Source organism: Leptinotarsa decemlineata, unplaced genomic scaffold (genome assembly GCF_025532065.1).
Source record: "Leptinotarsa decemlineata unplaced genomic scaffold, Ldec_3_MD MMD2_P_RNA_scaffold_9, whole genome shotgun sequence".
NCBI lineage: Eukaryota > Metazoa > Arthropoda > Insecta > Coleoptera > Chrysomelidae > Leptinotarsa > Leptinotarsa decemlineata.
The window spans coordinates 5705938-5727638 of NW_027412536.1; the positions used below are offsets into that span (position 1 = coordinate 5705938).

Below are 21701 nucleotides of genomic sequence, written 5' to 3' on the forward strand. Positions count from 1 at the left end.
AGTGATAGATAACCTGGTTCACTGAGAAAAATGACCTCTCAGCGATATACACTAATAAAAATACATACTCTTACGTTATAGTATAGAACGTGGGCTCACTGTGAAATATAAAATTATAGTGTGAAGGGCATCTTACTCCATTCAATTTTTATATTGCTAATTGAACAACTTTCGCAGTAATAATAGAGAATATTCAACTATGTGGCCAATTTATTATTATTTATGATGAAGTGGCTTTTAAAAAAATGAATTAAATTACTTTATTTTGTAAATCCAATTCATTGGATAGAAAATTAAAATAAAGTTACGATAATAGAATCATGCTTATATTATATAATCATTTTATATCCTCTGAAATAAATAAGTCCACTAAGAATGAAATTAATAGAATTGACTTTTGTTATTTTATGTAATCTCAACTTGAACTTTCATTAGCAACATCAATACAATCTGAGGGTTCTAATTAAGTGAGGTTCCAAATGAAAAAATAATGAAGCAAGATATTTTACCAAAACCTCTTAATTTTAAAATGTGACAGAATCTTAAGTTTTCTTTTTACAGTTTTACCTTTGGTATTATTGATATCTCTATTAGTATATTTGATACTATAAAAAATTTTCATTCTTATGAATGTGAATTTTTCGAAAATCTACATCCTTCATTAGGTTGAATAATATATTCTCCCCCAGTAGAAATTTCTGTAAATCGATTGTTAAATAAACATTCCAACTGATATATAAGATTAATGAATTCATCTGGTGGTGAGCGCAAATTTCCAAACATGTTTTTTTTCGTAGTATAAGCTTTAAAATAGCTTAACAAACGATTTACATCCAAAGCCCTGCACTTCGTGCTGAAAGAGTGACACACATAACATGTATGAACTTGAAGAGTTTTTTTAAAATATATACACAAACGTAACTGATTACATACATCTTCATTTTTATAATCATAATCCGGAAGGGCAAGAGCTAGAGAAAAGTGATTCTCATCTGATATAAATATATCATTTACGTTTGTGGATTGTATACTGATTGATAAATCATCTAAATCATTCTTACAATTCATAAGATTGGAATGAAAATAATTTTGGCAAAACAACTTCCGGAATGCCCTTTGAAATTGTAAGAGGGTTGTCTGCTGAATTGAGTCGTCTCGTTTTTAAATATTTATAATTTAATTTGGAAAGCTTATCCCATATTTTAATTACACTATTCATGGAAATAATCCAGCATTTTCTAAATTTGACTCGATTTGTGACATTTTTGTCCTCTGAATTGAAAATTTCAAGATTTTTCAAAAACATGTAAGGGGTGTCACAAAAACGTCAGCGTGGAAAATAATGATATAATAATAATAATGAACGAAAAATTTGATTGAAGAAAAAAAAACATGGCTGCCTTACAGGGTGACTCATCGTTTAGGAAAAAAAACATGTACAGGGTGTTTCAAATACGTTAGCGTGGAAAATAATGATATAATAATAATAATGAACGAAAAATCTGATTAAAGAAAAAACATGACGTCAATATGTACAGGGTGTCTCAAAATACGTCATTATAAAAAAGTAAAACGAGGCTCTATGGTTCTGACGTGTGATTCTTCAATGTGTTGTTACGTTATAAATTCTTATAATTATAATCTTGATCTAAACGATGATATTTCACCTTTATCTTCGATGAGTAACAAATTCATTTATATGGTCACTTCTAACAAAAAAATATATGTTACTGTGGTGATTGGTTAAGAATGACCACTCGGCTAGCCTAGCGGTTTTGTAGGGGGTGGGTAAGGTAAATGAATCCACCACTAGGGTGATGTTTTGAAATTAACCTGATTTATTGATTATAAATTAATACACAACAATAAGTATCGAAAGGCCTTCTGAATCTATTTAAAAACAAATAAGAGCTTGTGTGATCACACCTCATCTACAATGGCAGCTACCCCAGTTGTATATGAAATATTGTAAGCAACAAGGAAGGTTGCAGCATGCAGGAATTGGAAAATATGATAACTCACCCCAGGCGTTACCTAGCACTTATCTTGTTATAACTTATTTCTGCAATATGGAGGGCTGCTAAACTGCTTTATACCATGCAGTGTAGAAAGTAGGGGTGACTTCGGAATGAAGTTGGCCTGGAACCTTGGATCCGACAATCTGTCGATGATGTCGCAATAAAACACTAAATCTTGCGCCTTGAATTGTCTGCTCTGTTTGAAACTCGAAATGCTTTTCGTAATTGGTAAAAACCACAAATTCCACCATAAAATACAGAGAAGACGTGTTGCTCCCATGCACAACCATTACTGACTGCCCCTCCTCTCCTTTTTTTCCTTCCTGTCCCCTTTTTATGCTTCTCACAATACACTAGAATCACCTACATCTATTCCTCTGTTCTATATGTTCCAAAATTCGCGGAAAATTAAATAACAACAGTTGCGACCGTTAACGGTTGCGTAACGTCACTTGGGATACGTTTAAATAACTAAATTCAAATATTGCCGCCCGGAACTTGAATTGACCAGCTCAGTCATCTACAATCAGTGACATCCAATACCTACTGAGCAGCTGACAAGAATTTGACAAACGACACATATAAAGTTTACAATTTACTAATTAATTCTATATCTGATTCTGTACAATAAATATTCGTTAGGTAAGTAACAAGTTATACTACTACATAATATTAAATCACTATATTTCTCTGATTTATTTTTTTGAATGTTATTTCCAGGTACTATTGGACCAGTGACTAATCGACCACAAATAATGTAAACAAATTACAGAAATCGGATCAATTTTCAAAAATTATTGCTAGGAGCATTCAAATGGATGCATATTTACTGGAATTACCGATATAATATAGGCATCGTACCATCGGCAGACGAAACGTGGCCAGATAGTGTTCGAGTGATAATTCCTGATACTGAATAAAATTGTTTTTAATAAGAGACGACTTGATGATTCAAATACTGTGCATTCTGTTACGGTTCTTTGTGCATCTAGATATACTCTTTCTCTTGTGGTTTGAATGATAATCTCTTCTTTTTATATAAACTATTCTATTTTAGTTTTCATTTATTTCTTCTATGTTTGATATGCAACCCATTATACATCTCCCCGATGAACTGGTTGTCTATTTAAAAGGTGAAGAGTACCCATGAATTATTCCTTCAAATGTTTGTTACGTGGCAATACTTTGGCACGTAAAAGTGTACAGGGTGCCTCATTTAAGAAAAAACATGTCAGAAGGGCCTAACGTTTTAGCGTGCGATCCCAATGGGAAACGTTTGAAAATGGGGCATTGAGGGTATTCAGCAATGACATTTCAAATAAGTTTTTTTTTCGTTTTTGTGTTAGTGACGTCAATGTATACAGGGTGTCTCAAAATATGTCGGCTATGTTGAATTATAAAAATAATGAATGAAAAATCGGATTGAAGAAAAAACATGGTTACCAGCGTCAAAGCTAAAACATGGTTGCCATCGAGATATACAGGGTTTCTCATCGTTAAAAAAAAACATGACGTCAATGTGTAGAGGATGTCCCAAAATGCGTCATTGAAAAACATGACAGTTTAACGGGGCTTTATCGTTTTAACGTGTGATTCCTAAAAGTGTACAGGGTGTCTCAAAATACATCATTCAAGGAACATGACGATTCAACGGGGGTTCTATCGTAGAGAAAAAACAAAGATTGCTGTCAGAAGGGCACTAAGCGACATATTCGTTAATAATAGTAGCATTGTCATGTACAGCGCGTCAAATGGAAGAAGAAATGCAGAATACATCGACAGAAGAAAAACAAAGATAACGGTCAGAAGGGCGCTAAGCGACATATTCGTTAATAATAGTAACATTGTCATGTACAGCGCGTCAAATGGAAGAAGAAGAAATGCAGAATACACCGACAGAGGAAAAACAAAGATTACGGTTAGATGGGCACCAAGCCACACTTTCGTTTACCAAGTTTGCATCATCAGGAGGAGTTTACCAGATAAAGGTAAACATGCGATAAAACGTTTTGTCTAGAAAAACGCATTGAAAATTTAACAAAATTTCGATGCGTTAAAATAGCCAGTTTTGTCATTTGAATCGCATCGAAAAAAAAATGCATTTTCAAAACCCTCATTTCTTCTAAAAGCCCATATGATTTGCATTGTATCGCGCCATGGAAAATGAGGCAAAAAAAACATGAGAATCGCTTTGAAAAAATGTCAAAAATTTAGCGCGATAAAACGTTAATTTATGCCGCGATTATCGCATAACATATTTCGCAAAATTTCAATGCGTTGAAACAATGCTTTCAGAGCAGTGTTGAAGAAAAAAACATGAGAGCTATATGTACAGGGTGTCTCATTTAAGAAAAAGCATTACAGTTCAAAAGGGAACTCTATCGTTTTGACGTGTGATTCCTCAATGTGTACAGGGTGTTTATTTAAGAAAAACATGTTGAATTATTGGGGCTCTATCGTTTTAGCATGCGACCCCAATGGGAAACGTTTGAAAATGGGGGGCAATGAGGGTATTTTTCAAATTCATTTCAAAATACGTCACATGCGTTTTCTCGTTTTCGTGTTAGTGACATCAATGTATACAGGGGTCTCAAATTACGTAGGTGTTGTTGAATTATAATAATAATGGTATAATAATATAGAATCGAAATTTCCTCAGACTTAGAGGAAAATGAAATTTCATTAGATATTTGAAGTGTAAATTTAAAGAAAGACTATTTATAATATAGAGTGAGAAATTCATTGTGATAGCATTCTCGTGTGAAAACATAGCACACCATTATCAAAATTTCGTTAAATGTGGGGAGCTCGATCGTTCGCGGAGTGTTCGTCTGTTCGTTCGCCACATTGTGTCAGATACTATAACATTTATTTATTTTTTTTGTCACATTTTGCAAGTAGAGAAGTACGAAAAAATATGGACAATTTGAAACAAAAGTGATTTTCGAGTTATTGTTCATTTCTATATATAAAGAGTGACTAATTCGTTTGTTTGTTTGCTCTTTCGACTGTTCGTTTGTTGGTTTGTTCATTCGTCTGTTCGTTCGTCGGTTAGTTAATCCGTCTGTTTGTTTGTGAGGAACGTATACAGCTCGTATCAAAATACGACGTTTAAAAAAAAGTGTACGTTAACGGAAACAAAGAACCGATTTTGTTTTGCTCGTTCGCAGCGGGTCGTTCGTTCGTCTGTTCGTTCGTTACATTGTGTCAGATATTGTAAATTTTTTTTGTCACATTTTCACTAGTAGTGAAGTACGGAAAAATATAAAAATTATACAAAGCTACTACAGTTAGTTGAAAATCTCTGGAGTGACAATACAAGATAGTGACTAAAGCAAGGTATAGTATATATAAATACAAATATTATAGAATCTAATTGAGAACAATGAAATAACGAAAATAACGAAGAATTTGAAAACTAATCTTATACAGAAAAAGTTGTCGAAAATATGCAATAACGAAAAATTATATATGAGGATTTATAGTAATGAATAAACACCGTGTTGAAAAATACAAGGTTGGTTAAAACAATTCACATACGTAGGGTACTTTAGAAATGAAAGGAAATATGTTTTTGTTTGCCAATTCAAAAATTGTTACCAGTGCACGCCAACGAGGAGGCCAGAACATTTCGTACACTATAAGGGAAATTAACAAAATTCAAACCAACAACTCATCATAGAATGGTGATATCTTTTTTTTTTCAATTAGTATGGCTCTTTTTTCAATAGACTACATGAATATTAACCTCTAAATCAATAGAAACGATTCATTAATCTGTTTTGTGGCATCTTTTTACTCAAATAATATGGCTCTTTTCATTGAATAGACTACACGAACACTAATCTCTAAATTAATAGAGACGGTTCATTTATTCGTCCAGTGGTTTTTTTTTACTCAAATAGTATGGCTCTTTTCATTGAATAGACTACACGAACACTAATCTCTAAATTAATGGAGATGGTTCATTTATTCGTCTAATATTTTTTTTTACTCAAATAGTATGGCTCTTTTCATTAATCAGTCTGCAAAAACAGGAATCTCTAAATTGATAGAGATGATTCATTAATTCGTATAATGACACATGTCAATTTGAATGTTGTTAATTATAGGGACGGGTAAGGGGCATAGGAAGGATAAAAGGTTTACAAAATATAAGGTTATGTCGGGGTGCTGCTTAGAGTGAAATTTTACCATCTTAGGGATCTACACTAACCACACAAAAATTTGTGAAATAGATATTTTTTCATTAGACCATGTAAAATGTAGAACAATTTGATATTTGTTTCAATGTTGTAACAGCAGTTTGTGATAGTTTGTATTTTTTAGTTTTTTGATTTCTTGAAACCGTATGGTATGGAGTTGTCATCAGATTGAAATTGACGTTTTAGGCATACAGGTTCGTATTTTTTGGTGAGATCAACGGTAATGACCTTGTGTTCTTTGGAACGTCTTATTTGTTCGCTTGAAATTTTGATGGGGGGTCCAGGGTTCAGAATAGTTTCTTTTATTGAGTCGAAATTTATTATCTGTAAGGAATCGTAGTTTAGGAATATGCCCTTCACTTTGCAAACAACTTTGAAATCTTGCCCTCTAGTGCTGCAGAGTCTGAAACTGTAATTTTTGGGGCCTGCAGATACAAATTCGGTTATATGTGAACCAGGGCCGTAACCTGCTAATTCATCAGCAGTTATAACGACACTATAGACCAGCCCCTCCACTTTTTCAGCCCCGCCCCCTCAGCCAATCAGAATCAAGCACCCCCCTCCACTTTTTCAAGCCCCGCCCCATCAGCCAATCAGAATCAAGCACCTCCCTCCACTTTTCAAGCCCCGCCCCCTCAGCCAATCAGAATCAAGCACCCCCTCCACTTTTTTTAGCCCCGCCCCCTCAAGCACCCCTTGACCGCAACAGGTAATCAGTGTGTGAAGCCCCGCCCCTTCCGCACATGGTCAACCAGTCACGGATCCATCAACTCCCCCAGTTGTCACTTATCGAAGCCATACTCCGCCGATTTGTTACACCCTTGCCAATCAAGCTAAGCCAGCAGGTCGGTCATTTTGAATCACGTGGTCGGAAGCACTGTCAGCTGTCAACATCAGATAGCAGTGTCAGCTGTCAACTTCGGTTATCACGTGGTTGGAGGGGTAACTGTCAGGTTGTCACGCTATCAAGCGCGCACGCCGCCTATAATTATTTTTTTGAAACTAAATAAATAAAAAGTTTTATGTTGAAATTGAACCCAGGTCGTTGGCGTGCCAGGCGAGAGCCATAGGTTTGACACCAACGTGAGATCTTGAAAGTACTAGAGAAATGTTTGAATTGGTCTTACCAAGTGTCGCATGGTGGGGGTCATAAATCCCAAATTTTGGGCCTCGGGTCCTCGAGCGGGCCATCGATTTTTTGGGGAGGGTCGTTAAGTCATTTCTAATTTGGTGTGTGATTTGTTGCCGAGTCCTTGATTTGGTTTTTTTTTTATTTGGGGCGGAGTCTTCGATTTTGATGTTCGTTTCGAGTAGCCATTTCGTATCGCTTTGTCTATTGCACCCAGGAGTCATTGATTTGGAGGTGGGTCCTTGATTTTGGAGTGGGTGCATGATTTGGACTTGATGTTGGGACCTCGATTTGGGGCCTCGACTTGGACCTCGATTTGGGCCTTCGACTTGGACCTCGATTTGGGTCTTGACTTGGACCTCGATTTGGGCCCTCCACTTGGACCTCGATTTGGGGGTGGTTTCTCAAATTACGACCGGGGTGTGGGCTAATTTTTGGTCAAAGACAGAGACAATGTAAAAGCTCGCAAAGTGAAACATAAGTGGATGTAGCGAAAGATTATGACAGCAATACATAAACGTCGATATCAAAGTGAAATTTCCACGATCGCAGAAAACGATTACCGCAAAACAGCGAGCGCTATCGTCCAGAACATGACAGCCCCCACCGACTTCGCAAAGTTTCTCTAAGTCGACAGCGAGACCCAATAGACGTTTACCGACCTACCATAAACAGAGAGAGGACGGCATAATGTTTTGAGTTGTTTTGAGCCACCAAAAAAAAGATTTTGAAAAAATAAGACTCCCTCACTTCGTCATAAAAAAATATGGATTGTGTGTATGTGTAGAACCTGATATGGAAGCGACTTGTTGACCGTTGAAATGGAAAGTGAGCGACCGAAAAATATTATCGCAAACAACGAACGCTATCAGAATTTATAAATCGACTCGAATTGTAATTGAGACTTAAAAAAAGTATTGTTTTTTTTTTGTTTTGGTAAAAGCGAAAAAAAGAGTATGTAGGTATTTTCAAAAAAAAAATGAAATTTTGATGATATTACCCTAGATTTTTTGCAAAAAAATCAGTCGTTTCCCAAAATAACATGTTTTCGTTTTGTCAAAAAAGAATCAGTCGTTACCCAAAATAGCATGTTTTCGTTTTGTCAAAAAAGAAAAAAGTAATACAAAAACGTTAGCGACAGAATCACTTGGGAAATCTTCTCAGTCAGGGAAATATTTGTCATGTAAGATATTAGGTTGAATGTTTCAAAATAATAATATTCAGTTCATTACAAATAAAAAACTTTTAAGTTTGATCAATTCATTTCATTTCGAAACGGTTATTTTTTTTTTAGTACTGAGTTCGGCTATGGCCGAGCCATCGTAAGTTGATGTGCAAAAAATATCTTGAAAAGTTTGGTTATGTTGACAATAATACACAATCAAATTCTTTGAAAATACACTCAGACTTTTTCAAGAACATTATAATTTACCAATAGATGGCACAATCAACAATGAAACAGCCCATTTGTTAGAATTTCCTCGATGGCAACATGCTGAAAATGAATTCCGAGTTGGAGGTGAATGGAATGAAACGAATTTTCGCTAGTATGTATCTTCGCTAGATAATAAGTATCGGCATATAGTTCAGAAGGCATTTGGCATGTGGCTGAATGTATCTACACTGGATTTTCAAAAAAAAAAGAAACGTCATTGTCATTATTTTTAATATTGATACATGCATGTTTTTTTGCAATTTGATGTGGAAGTTCAATGAAAGATGAACCATTAATTTCCAAATTGACTATACCACTTAAAATGCAATCACTATTTCGTTCTTGAAATTCAGATAATGATGGTTGTCAAATAAAATCGAAGACATTTTGAAAAAAAATTATTCATTTAATTATGTTTTCGGTTGACAAGCAAAATGTATCATTTATTCAGGAGTGATCTGCATCATTTCGTTACATTTGTAATACATAGCAAGATCCTGACGATGAGATTGATGCCACTCGAGACTCCACGGGCAAAAACAAAATGTCACTCCACAACGTTTACATATGATTGATGAATGAGGTGTATCAATAGGCAGTAATGTGGGTGGAGCGGGGGACATCGTCACAGTTTTTGGACAGCTGAAATTATTCACAATGAAATTTTTCGATACTGAAAATAGTTTTGAACAACTCACAAAATATTTAGACATGATTCGTCAATTAGTTGTGACTGTTGGTTCAGGTTGTTCTCATATTCCGAGGGTTGGGATGGTTCAGATCTAAAGACAAAGTCAATATTGAATTTCAGTTGTGAAAGAAATGAATCAACTTACTCAATCACTTCTTTCTTTATTTCCATTGAATTTAATACCTCCACAGGTATTGAAATGTTTTTGGGCATATCAGATAAGTCTAAATCACTATAAAAAATCTTAATTAGAAACACGGTAAACATTAACCAAAATACATACTTGTCCAAGAAATACCCTAATAGAAGAAGTAAACTTCTGAATTTTTTTGGAAATGTGTTGCCAAAATAAAGTCTTGCTCCTTTCAATCTTTTCTTTTACTAAATAGTCGGGTATTTTAATACTACTTGGCATGTCATCTAAATCAATATCACTGTAAAATTCAAAAACCATAAAACACACAACAAATACATTTGAGTATACATACTTTTCTTCCAAATACAACACATTGGGTGTGTGTATCTGTTTGTTTTGATTGCAATATAATTCCAAAATTTTGCAGTTTCATTATCAATCATTTAAAAAAGCGAACTATACTCGAATCAACGACTCTCTTGCTGATATTTCTTGGAAAGATATCTTAAATACCGGTTCAGTTGATTCCTCCGTTCAGATATTCAACTGTATTGTAAATAAATTAATTGATCAAAACGTTCCAAAAATTTTTAAAAGTAGACAGTTTCCTTCATACTATTCTGCCTCAACTATTAATGTAATAAAAGAAAAAAATAAGTTTCACAAAAAATGGAAAATGTATAAAAACTTAAATGATTCAAATTCATTCACGCTTCTCCGTGCTAGATCAAAAGCATTAATAAAGAGAGATTTCGACAATTACATTTTAAATGTTGAGGCTGACGTAGTAAATAATCCCAAACGTTTTTGGAACTTTTCATCAATTAAAAAGCACTCGGTCAGCAAGATTCCCCACAAAATGCAGTTAAATAATCATGAAGCAAAAAATGGTCATGAGATAGCAAATTTATTTTCAAAATTCTTCAAAAGCGTCTTTGTTGATAAACAAAATGCATTTTGTCAGGACCAATTTACTGAAACAGACAATAATTCTAATTTATCACAAATTATTTTAAGCAAAAAGGAAGTAGAACAAGGCTTAGTAGAATTAGATGTTAATAAAGGCTCAGGACCTGATCAAATACCTGCAATCTTCTGCAAAAACTGTGCTCATACTTTATGTACTCCTCTAACAATTCTTTTTAATATGTCACTTTGTTGTGGATATTTTCCTGTCAGTTGGAAAGTTGCGAGAGTAATACCCATTTTTAAAAACGGAAGGAAAGATAATATTGAAAATTATCGTCCTATAAGTAAAATATCAATAATACCAACACTATTTGAACGCTCAATTTATAAATATATATTTCATTTAATTAAAAACATTATTATACCTGAGCAACATGGCTTTTTTAAAAATCGATCTCTTGAATCGAACCTATTTTGTTACTCTGAATTTTTACATGATAATTTGGATAATAAAATTCAAGTTGACACTATTTACACAGATTTCAGCAAGGCCTTTGACAAAATTAGTCATAATACACTACTTCGGAGACTTGCTGAAGTCGGTGTAAGTGGTGCGATGCTAAAATGGATCGAATCATATTTAAAAAACAGAACTCAATATATCTTTATAGACGGTTATTCATCTGAACCTTATCCAACACCTTCTGGAGTGCCACAAGGGTCCCATCTGGGGCCCTTATTCAATATTATCATTATTATTTCTGCTTTGATAATTATTCATTTCAAATAATGGTGGACGAGCGGGTTTGATGTCGTCGAGTGAAACTACATTTTTATCAAGACTCGTTGCTCCGATCGACTTTCCACACGAGTACTTTTATTCATAAAATTGTCCAAGTAACCTTAATTTGTTGAAAAATATTGAAAAATATCTGTCATTTCAAAGTTTTGGGGTGTGGACCATCGCGGGTAGTCCGTTCCTGACTTTGTAGCAAAACAACTGACTCCTGCATGAAAGCTCATCGAAGGAATTCATTTGTTCAGTCAATTACCAAAATTTGGATGATTTTGAATATTCACTTGAAAAGTTATCAAAGAAAAACATTTTTCATTTTGTAACTTCGAGGGCCCGTTACTTGGTAACGAAGGATTTTAGGAAAAAAAGTTATATGAAGTACTGGTAATATTTTGACCCCATCTATACATTCCCGAGAGGAAAAGAGGAAGTCCAGGGACACCCTGTATAATGACAAGCCTTTCGAGTATGTATATTGGGATGATCCGAACGAGTTATGCAATAGATTAAAGCTGCTTATAGCTTCGAAAGATGCTGGAAATACGTCACATGACAATGAAATTACGGCTATATTCAATGAACTCAGAGAAGCCGACATTATTCAGTAATAAATCATCCATAAATGACATGTATTTTATTCCAAAAATATAATGCGATAAATAATGCAGAACTGACGTGAAAATCGCACCAAAAAATATCAAAAATTTTATGCGTTCAAATGTACAGTTTTGTCAAAACTATCGCTTCGAAAAAACCCTATTTTTCAAACCATCATTTCGTGCAAAAACCCATATGATTTGCATTGTAACACGCTATGAAAAATAATGCAAAAAACGACGCGAAAATCGTGTCAAAAAAATCCCAAAAATTTTATGCGATAAAACGTTCATTTTCGCCCCGAAAAACGTATCAAAAAAATGCTAAAAATTCAATGCGTTGAAAGGACCATTTTTGAACACCCTAATCACGTTAAAAAACGTATATTTTTGGAATCATATCGATGTGTGTAACATTCTGTATCATGACTATCGACAAGTTCGGACCTAGCTCCAATAGGAAGCGAAACCATTTTGCAACATCAACAGTAGGCAATAGTTGGAGGTTTGCTGCATACCTCCGATGGCAACATTAATTTCAAATTTATAGAAAATGTACTGGTGAAGCTCATTTCGCCGGTGTCAGTCAGTCTGAACAGACGTGAAAAATGGAAAAATTCATTATCAAAAAGGAGTATGTTAAGAACAGTCGCCGTTTCGGTGTTCAAGGAAGAACTATTGAGTTCACAATTTAACCTATACCAAAAAGAGCCGAACCTACACGATGGGTGAAAGATGGCATCGAAGGAATTGTGGAAAAAGGCATGGAAGGTTTGCATCCTACCGACCAAGTCGGATTCACTTTTTGCTCCAAGGACTTTGCTCGCGGTCAAGGATGGATGCGGTTCAAACCGGCTAATGAAGTTACTTTTGATGATATTTGAGAGAGAATTTCTTCAATATACCAGTCCAATTCGACGGGTGTCAACACCGAAACTTTTTGTTTAGGCATAACAAGCGTCAGAATACCCCAAGTGATCTAAAAAACAGCTGATCATCACGCTATATCAGATGGAGTTGATGTGAAAAATTGTCATTAATTGTTTAGACGTCGAAGAAGAAGATGTTGTGCGAGAGGTGTCTCAAAGAAATAAAATTATCAAAAAGTCAATCACTTTGTGTTAATTGTTACATCACTTCCGGTAAAAATGATGGCAATTGAATACCATTCAACACAGAGTCTTGGGGCTCGTATGAAGAATTTAAGAAATGGCAATATAACTATGACAGGAGACTAGTCTTGTGTGAAATATGTGGCAAAGTGATGGATCGTACCAGTATATATAAACATATGAATAATGTGCATAATATATACAATTTTAAAGTTGTATTCGCATAAAACCTAAGAAGACGCACCCAATGTCTGGCGAGGTACTCTAGTAAAAAAAATGTGTACCTTTTCATTTAACAATAAATCTTTTGCAAAATTTCATTCAAAAAAAGTGTTGAAGAACGCTGGAGGAGGACGAATTACCATTAGAATTTTTCCAAAAAAAAAAACGACATCACTAGGACTTTCGTTACTTTGATGAACATGTGAAAAATGCTCGCTCAGTAGGTATCTCGTGGAGTTTTTTCTTTCAACAGCGAAGGACTTTTTAGATAGCAGAAAAAAATATTGTTTTCAAAATTATAAAATTATCATTTTGTTAATTTTGAATAAAAATTGTCTCACATTATTTATTTTTTTTTTCACACACACACACACATTGACCTCAATACATAAGACTGCATCAAAGAGAATATTTATTGTTTATCGTAAAAACCGCAACGCTAATTAGACGCTTGTTGACCGATTTATGAGCGTGGTCGGAGACAAAAACCCATTTCATCAGGTTATCGCACACTTTTATCTTTTATCACCGAAACAAAAATTTTGTACTTGAAAATACAAAAGGAAAAATATTTGAAGGAAGAGATTTTTTTTATAAACAATTTAGGGGTTTGTTTTTTTTTTTGAGAATGTTACACTAATAAAGAACTATTCAGATAGCATTTGTCTGACATTTGCGAAAACAAAAATTTCGTACTCAAAAATACAAGGTGATATTTTTGCAAAAAAAAATTTGATATAGAGTTTGGTTTTTTTTGCAAAATGTTGTAAAAAATTACATGTGATGAATATTTATACGAAAAGAAATTTTTCATAAAAATTTGTACGTAATTGTTTAAACTTTTGATATATTTGAAATACTTGGATTCATGGATGTGGTAAATTCAGTTTCGAGCAAATTTTCCAGCATGCATTCGTTATATTTGAATACATTTATGAGTCATGGGATGTGGTAGATACAGTTTCGAGCAAATTTTTCAGCATGCATGAATACACTTATGAGTCATGGGATGTGGTAGATACAATTTCGCGCCATTTTTGTTCAGCTGGGTGCGGCACTTGTGGCGTCATCTCATATGATTGTCTATATAGAGGTCGCTGACGGCTGTGAAAAGCCGGCCCAAAAACAAGGTTTTCACTAAAAACACAGTTATAAAATGAAACGCGTGAACGAATTTTGATTTATTTCGGAGGATATTTTTGTTGATGTATGACAAATAAACTCGCTTTTATTTTTGATCGTATGATCTAGATGTCTAGGAAGGTCGCTCAAGGCGGGAAAAAAGGCCCTCCGAAAATTAGGTTTTTCATGGAAAAACACAGTTATAAAATGAAACGCGTGAATGAATTTTGATGTTTTTTTGTTCAGGAGTATATTTTTGTTCATGTATAACAAATAAACTAGATATTTTTGTGGGTTTTTCAAAACTATTACATGTACCGGACACGTGATCAAACCCCACCTATATATTGACGAAGATAAGCATTTGAGCTCAATGTGATCTTGTCAGTCTTCCTGTACAAAAAAAAAAGTGAAAAAAAGTCCCTGAAATGGAAACGTTTGTTATCATTGAGAATTTATACGCAAAATTCATAAATATGGTGTTCAAGGAAGATCTCTAGAATTCAAAATTAAGCCTGTACCTACAGGAGTTGAACCTACACGATGGGTGAAAGATGCCATCGAAGGAATTGTGGAAAAAGGTGTGGAAGGTTTGCATCCTACCGACCAAGTCGGATTCACTTTTTTGCTTCAAGGACTTTGCTCGCGGTCAAGGATGGATGCGGTTCAAACCGGCTGTGAAGTTACTTTTGATGATATTTGGGAGACAATTTCTTCAATATACCAGTCCAATTCGACGGGTCTCAACACCGAAACTTTTTTGTTTAGGCATAACAAGCGTTAGGATTCCTATAGGAAAAGGACGCCCTCGCAAGTTCAACAATTTTCAAGAGGAGTGTTCCAGCCGAAGAGGAATTATTTCAATAAAAAACATTGATAACCTCTGTCTTCCTCGTGCACTCGTTACGGCAATGACTTTCGTTGACAAAGACTCCGACTTCACCAAAGTTCGTCAAGATATTGGAAAGTTGCAAACAACAAGAGCTACACAACTGATACAGAAAGCAGGCGTTTATATACCTGAAGAAGGCTCGGGCATCCCCGAACTGCAAAAATTTCAAGCCTGTTTAGAAGATTACCGAATTGTTGTGTATCAATATGAAACAAAGGGTCGTGATGTAATGTTCAAAGGACCCGACAGCGACAAGAAGCTAAACCTTTTGTACCATGAGGGACATTACAATGTCATAACATCCTTGACAGGGGCTTTCGCTTATGAGACGGTGTATCGTTGTAGAAGGCTCCAAACGTAATGTTGCTATCTATATGTATGGTACGTACTTTAATGATATCCACAGGTAGATCGGATGCATAATGCAAGTTGGGCTTGATCACATTTTGGGTTTTTCGTCCACCCTTCTCAACACCCAACAAACTTTTTCATTTCAGGCAATTTTTTTCAATTTTTTTGAACAGGAAGACTGACAAGATCACATTGAGCTCAAATGCTTATCTTCGTCAATATATAGGTGGGGTTTGATCACATGTCCGGTACATGTAATAGTTTTGAAAAACCCACAAAAATATCTAGTTTATTTGTTATTCATGAAAAAAAATATACTCCTGAACAAAAAAACATCAAAATTCATTCACGCGTTCCATTTTATGACTGTGTTTTTCCATGAAAAACCTAATTTTCGGAGGGCCTTTTTTCCCGCCTTGAGCGACCTTCCTAGACATCTAGATCATACGATCAAAAATAAAAGCGAGTTTATTTGTCATACATCAACAAAAATATCCTCCGAAATAAATCAAAATTCGTTCACGCGTTTCATTTTATAACTGTGTTTTTAGTGAAAACCTTGTTTTTGGGCCGGCTTTTCACAGCCGTCAGCGACCTCTATATAGACAATCATATGAGATGACGCCACAAGTGCCGCACCCAGCTGAAAAAAAATGGCGCGAAATTGTATCTACCACATCCCATGACTCATAAGTGTATTCATGCATGCTGAAAAATTTGCTCGAAACTGTATCTACCACATCCCATGACTCATAAGTGTATTCAAATATAACGAATGCATGCTGGAAAATTTGCTGAATTTACCACATCCATGAATCCAAGTATTTCAAATATATCAAAAGTTTAAACAATTACGTACAAATTTTTATGAAAAATTTCTTTTCGTATAAATATTCATCACATGTAATTTTTTATAACATTTTGCAAAAAAAACCAAACTCTATATCAAATTTGTTTTTGCAAAAATATCACCTTGTATTTTTGAGTACGAAATTTTTATTTTCGCAAATGTCAGACAAATGCTATCTGAATAGTTCTTTATTAGTGTAACATTCTCAAAAAAAAAACAAACCCCTAAATTGTTTATAAAAAAACTCTCTTCCTTCAAATATTTTTCCTTTTGTATTTTCAAGTACAAAATTTTTGTTTCGGTGATAAAAGATAAAAGTGTGCGATAACCTGATGAAATGGGTTTTTGTCTCCGACCACGCTCATAAATCGGTCAACAAGCGTCTAATTAGCGTTGCGATTTTTACGATAAACAATAAATATTCTCTTTGATGCAGTCTTATGTATTGAGGTCAATGTGTGTGTGTGTGTGAAAAAAAAAATAAATGATGTGAGACAATTTTTATTCAAAATTTACAAAATGATAATTTTAAAAATAACATTTTTTTTTGCTATCTAAAAAGTTCTTCGCTGTTGAAACAAAAAACTCCACGAGATACCTACTGAGCGAGCATTTTTCACATGTTCATCAAAGTAACGAAAGTCCTAGTGATGTCGTTTCCAAAAATAGATAAGATCAAATCTTTGGGTTATGAGGTCATCGAGAAGTGGGAATGTGATTTTCGCCGGGAACTTTCTGACGGAATTCAAAAATTTACCGAAAATCACCTTCTCTTGAAAAATCTTCCACTTGACCCACGAGATGATTTCTATGGTGGTCGTACAGGAACTATTGTCAAACATTACAAAGCCAAAGAGGGTGAACAAATTAAATACGTAGATGTTTGTTCTTTATACCCTTGGGTGTGTAAATATGGTAAATTTCCTATTGGTCATCCCCAAGTACTTGTTGGTGAAGAGGAATGCGATGTTTCTCTCTCCTCCATCTCAGGACTCATAAAGTGTACGATACTTCCTCCTCAAAGTCTCTTTCACCCTGTTCTGTCACATAAAATTAACAATAAACTAATGTTTGTTCTTTGTCGAACATGTGGTGAAAACTTCAGCCCCCATAAGTGTCAACATTCTGATGTAGAGCGATCATTAACTGGTACCTGGGTGATTGAAGAAATTGTAAAAGCCCTTGAGATGGGATATCGCATTCTCGAAACCATGGAGATTTGGTCCTATAATACAGTACAGATTGATAAACACAGATGGTCTTTTCACTGATATGATGAACAAATTCATCAAAATCAAACAAGAATCATCAAATTGGCCACAACAATGTAAAACCGATGAGGAGAAACAACAATACATTGAGGAGTTTTTGCAGCGCGAGAATGTTCTTTTGGAATTTTCCAAAATTACTGATAACCCTGGCTTGAGATCGCTAGCTAAGCTGATATTGAATTCATTTTGAGGTAAATTTGATCAGCGTGAGAATCAGCCTATTCTCAATCAACCAGCTGAATTCTCCAAAATGATGACTGATCCTTCTCGTGTCATCAATTCCGTGTTAACAGTCAATGAGGACATCCTGATTGTCAACTGGGAATTCAGAAGTGAAAGTTTTGATTGTCTTTCAACAGTCAATGTGATTATTTCTGCATACGTCACAGCATTGGCACGCCTGAAACTATACAACTCTTTAGAGAGGCTTGATGACGGAGTCTTGTATTACGATGCAGATTCTGTGATCTACGTGTCTAAATCGAAGGACAATTTATTGGTGATATGACCGATGAATTGTTACGGCCCTGGTTCACATATAACCGAATTTGTATCTGCAGGCCCCAAAAATTACAGTTTCAGACTCTGCAGCACTAGAGGGCAAGATTTTAAAGTTGTTTGCAAAGTGAAGGGCATATGCCTAAACTACGATTCCTCACAGATAATAAATTTCGAATTAATAAAAGAAACTATTCTGAACCCTGGACCCCCCATCGAAATTTCAAGCGAACAAATAAGACGTTCCAAAGAACACAAGGTCATTACCGTTGATCTCACCAAAAAATACGAACCTGTATGCCTAAAACGTCAATTTCAATCTGATAACACCTCCATACCATACGGTTTCAAGAAATCAAAAAACTAAAAAAATACAAACTATCACTGCTGTTACAACATTGAAACAAATATCAAATTGATCTACTTTTTACATGGTCTAATGAAAAAATATCCATTTCACAAATTTTTGTGTGGTTAGTATAGATTCCTAAGATGGTAAACTTTTCACTCTAAGCAGCAACCCGTCATAACATTATATTTTGTAAACCTTCTATCCTTCCTATGCCCCTTACCCGTCCCTATAATTAACAACATTCAAATTGAACGAATCAATGAATCATCTCTATCAATTTAGAGATTACTGCTTTTGCAGACTGATTAATGAAAAGAGCCATACTATTTGAGTAAAAAAAAACATTAGACGAATAAATGAACCATCTCTATTAATTTAGAGATTAGTGTTCGTGTAGTCTATTCAATGAAAAGAGCCATACTATTTGAGTAAAAAAATCCACTGGACGAATAAATGAACCGTCTCTATTGATTTAGAGATTAGTGTTCGTGTAGTCTATTCAATGAAAAGAGCCATATTATTTGAGTAAAAAGATGCCACAAAACAGATTATTGAATCGTTTCTAATGATTTAGAGGTTAATATTTATGTAGTCTATTGAAAAAATAGGCATACTAATTGAAAGAAAAAAGATATCACCATTTCATTGTTCTCAATTATATTCTATAATATTTGTATTTATATATACTATACCTTGTTTTAGTCACTATCTTGTATTGTCACTCCAGAGATTTTCAACTAACTGTAGTAGCTCTGTATAATTTTTATATTTTTCCGTACTTCACTACTAGTGAAAATGTGACAAAAAAAATTTACAATATCTGACATGATGTAACGAACGAACAGACGAACGAACGACCCGCTGCGAACGAGCAAAACAAAATCGGTTCTTTGTTTCCGTTAACGTACACTTTTTTTTTAAACGTCGTATTTTGATACGAGCTGTATACGTTCCTCACAAACAAACAGACGGATTAACTAACCGACGAACGAATAGACGAACGAACAAACCAACAAACGAACAGTCGAAAAAGCAAACAAACAAACGAATTAGTCACTCTTTATATATAGAAATGAACAATAACTCGAAAATCACTTTTGTTTCAAATTGTCCATATTTTTTCGTACTTCTGTACTTGCAAAATGTGACAAAAAAAATAAATGAATGTTATAGTATCTGACACAATGTGGCGAACGAACAGACGAACACTCCGCGAACGATCGAGCTCCCCACATTTAACGAAATTTTGATAATGGTGTGCTATGTTTTCACACGAGAATGCTATCACAATGAATTTCTCACTCTATATTATAAATAGTCTTTCTTTAAATTACACTTCAAATATCTAATGAAATTTCATTTTCCTCTAAGTCTGAGGAAATTTTGATTCTATATTATTATACCATTATTATTATAATTCAACAACACCTACGTAATTTGAGACCCCTGTATACATTGATGTCACTAACACGAAAACGAGAAAACGCATGTGACGTATTTTGAAATGAATTTGAAAAATACCCTCATTGCCCCCCATTTTCAAACGTTTCCCATTGGGGTCGCATGCTAAAACGATAGAGCCCCAATAATTCAACATATTTTTTCTTAAATGAGACACCCTGTACACATTGAGGAATCACACGTCAAAACGATAGAGTTCTCTTTTGAACTGTAATGCTTTTTCTTAAATGAGACACCCTGTACACATTGCTCTCATGTTTTTTTTCTTCAACACTGCTCTGAAAGCATTGTTTCAACGCATTGAAATTTTGCGAAATATGTTATGCGATAATCGCGGCATAAATTAACGTTTTATCGCGTTAAATTTTTGACATTTTTTCAAAGCGATTCTCATGTTTTTTTTGCCTCATTTTCCATGGTGCGATACAATGCAAATCATATGGGCTTTTAGAAGAAATGAGGGTTTTAAAAATTCATTTTTTTTCTCGATGCGATTCAAATGACAAAACTGGCTATTTTAACGCATCGAAATTTTGTTAAATTTTCAATGCGTTTTTCTAGACAAAACGTTTTATCGCATGTTTACCTTTATCTGGTTAACTCCTCCTGATGATGCAAACTTGGTAAACGAAAATGTGGCTTGGTGCCCATCTAACCGTAATCTTTGATTTTCCTCTGTCGGTGTATTCTGCATTTCTTCTTCTTCCATTTGACGCGCTGTACATGACAATGTTACTATTATTAACGAATATGTCGCTTAGCGCCCTTCTGACCGTTATCTTTGTTTTTCCTCTGTCGATGTATTCTGCATTTCTTCTTCTATCATTTGACGCGCTGTACATGACAATGCTACTATTATTAACGAATATGTCGCTTAGTGCCCTCCTGACAGCAATCTTTGTTTTTTCTCACAGGGTGTACAGGGTGTACAGTGTACAGGGTGTTTTTGAGACACCCTGTACACTTTTAGGAATCACACGTTAAAACGATAGAGCCCCGTTAAACTGTCATGTTTTTCAATGACGCATTTTGGGACATCCTCTACACATTGTCGTCATGTTTTTTTTAAACGATGAGAAACCCTGTATATCTCGATGGCAACCATGTTTTAGCTTTGACGCTGGTAACCATGTTTTTTCTTCAATCCGATTTTTCATTCATTATTTTTATAATTCAACATAGCCGACATATTTTGAGACACCCTGTATACATTGACGTCACTAACACAAAAACGAAAAAAAAACTTATTTGAAATGTCATTGCTGAATACCCTCAATGCCCCATTTTCAAACGTTTCCCATTGGGATCACACGTTAAAACGTTAGGCCCTTCTGAAATTTTTCTTCTTAAATGAGACACCCTGTACACATTAAAGAATCACACGCCAAAACCATAGAGCCTCGTTATCCTTTTTTTTAATGACGTATTTTGAGACACCCTGTACATATTGACGTCATGTTTTTTTCTTTAATCCAGTTTTTATTCATTACTATTATTATACCATTATTTTCTACGCTGATGTATTTGAAACACCCTGTACATGTTTTTTTTCCTAAACGATGAGTTACCCTGTAAGGCAGCCATGTTTTTTTCTTTCAATCGATTTTTCGTTCATAATTAATATTATACCGTTATTTTCCACGCTGACGTATTTG

General features: G+C 34.6%; 1 protein-coding gene and 1 long non-coding RNA gene across 2 annotated transcripts in view; both read right to left on the minus strand.

Annotated features, from left to right (window-relative positions):
* Positions 1-21701, minus strand: part of LOC141480592 (uncharacterized) — a 415328-nt gene that overhangs the window by 80781 nt on the left and 312846 nt on the right. The gene's annotated exons all lie outside the window — the stretch shown is intronic.
* Positions 9171-11572, minus strand: LOC141480488 (uncharacterized). Its single transcript, XM_074170515.1, has 4 exons — positions 9762-11572; positions 9624-9710; positions 9486-9569; positions 9171-9429 (listed from the first exon to the last, which is right to left on the minus strand). Exons 2-4 carry the CDS (start codon positions 9689-9691, stop codon positions 9231-9233), a joined length of 351 nt encoding a protein of 116 aa, XP_074026616.1. The 5' UTR covers positions 9692-9710; positions 9762-11572; the 3' UTR covers positions 9171-9230.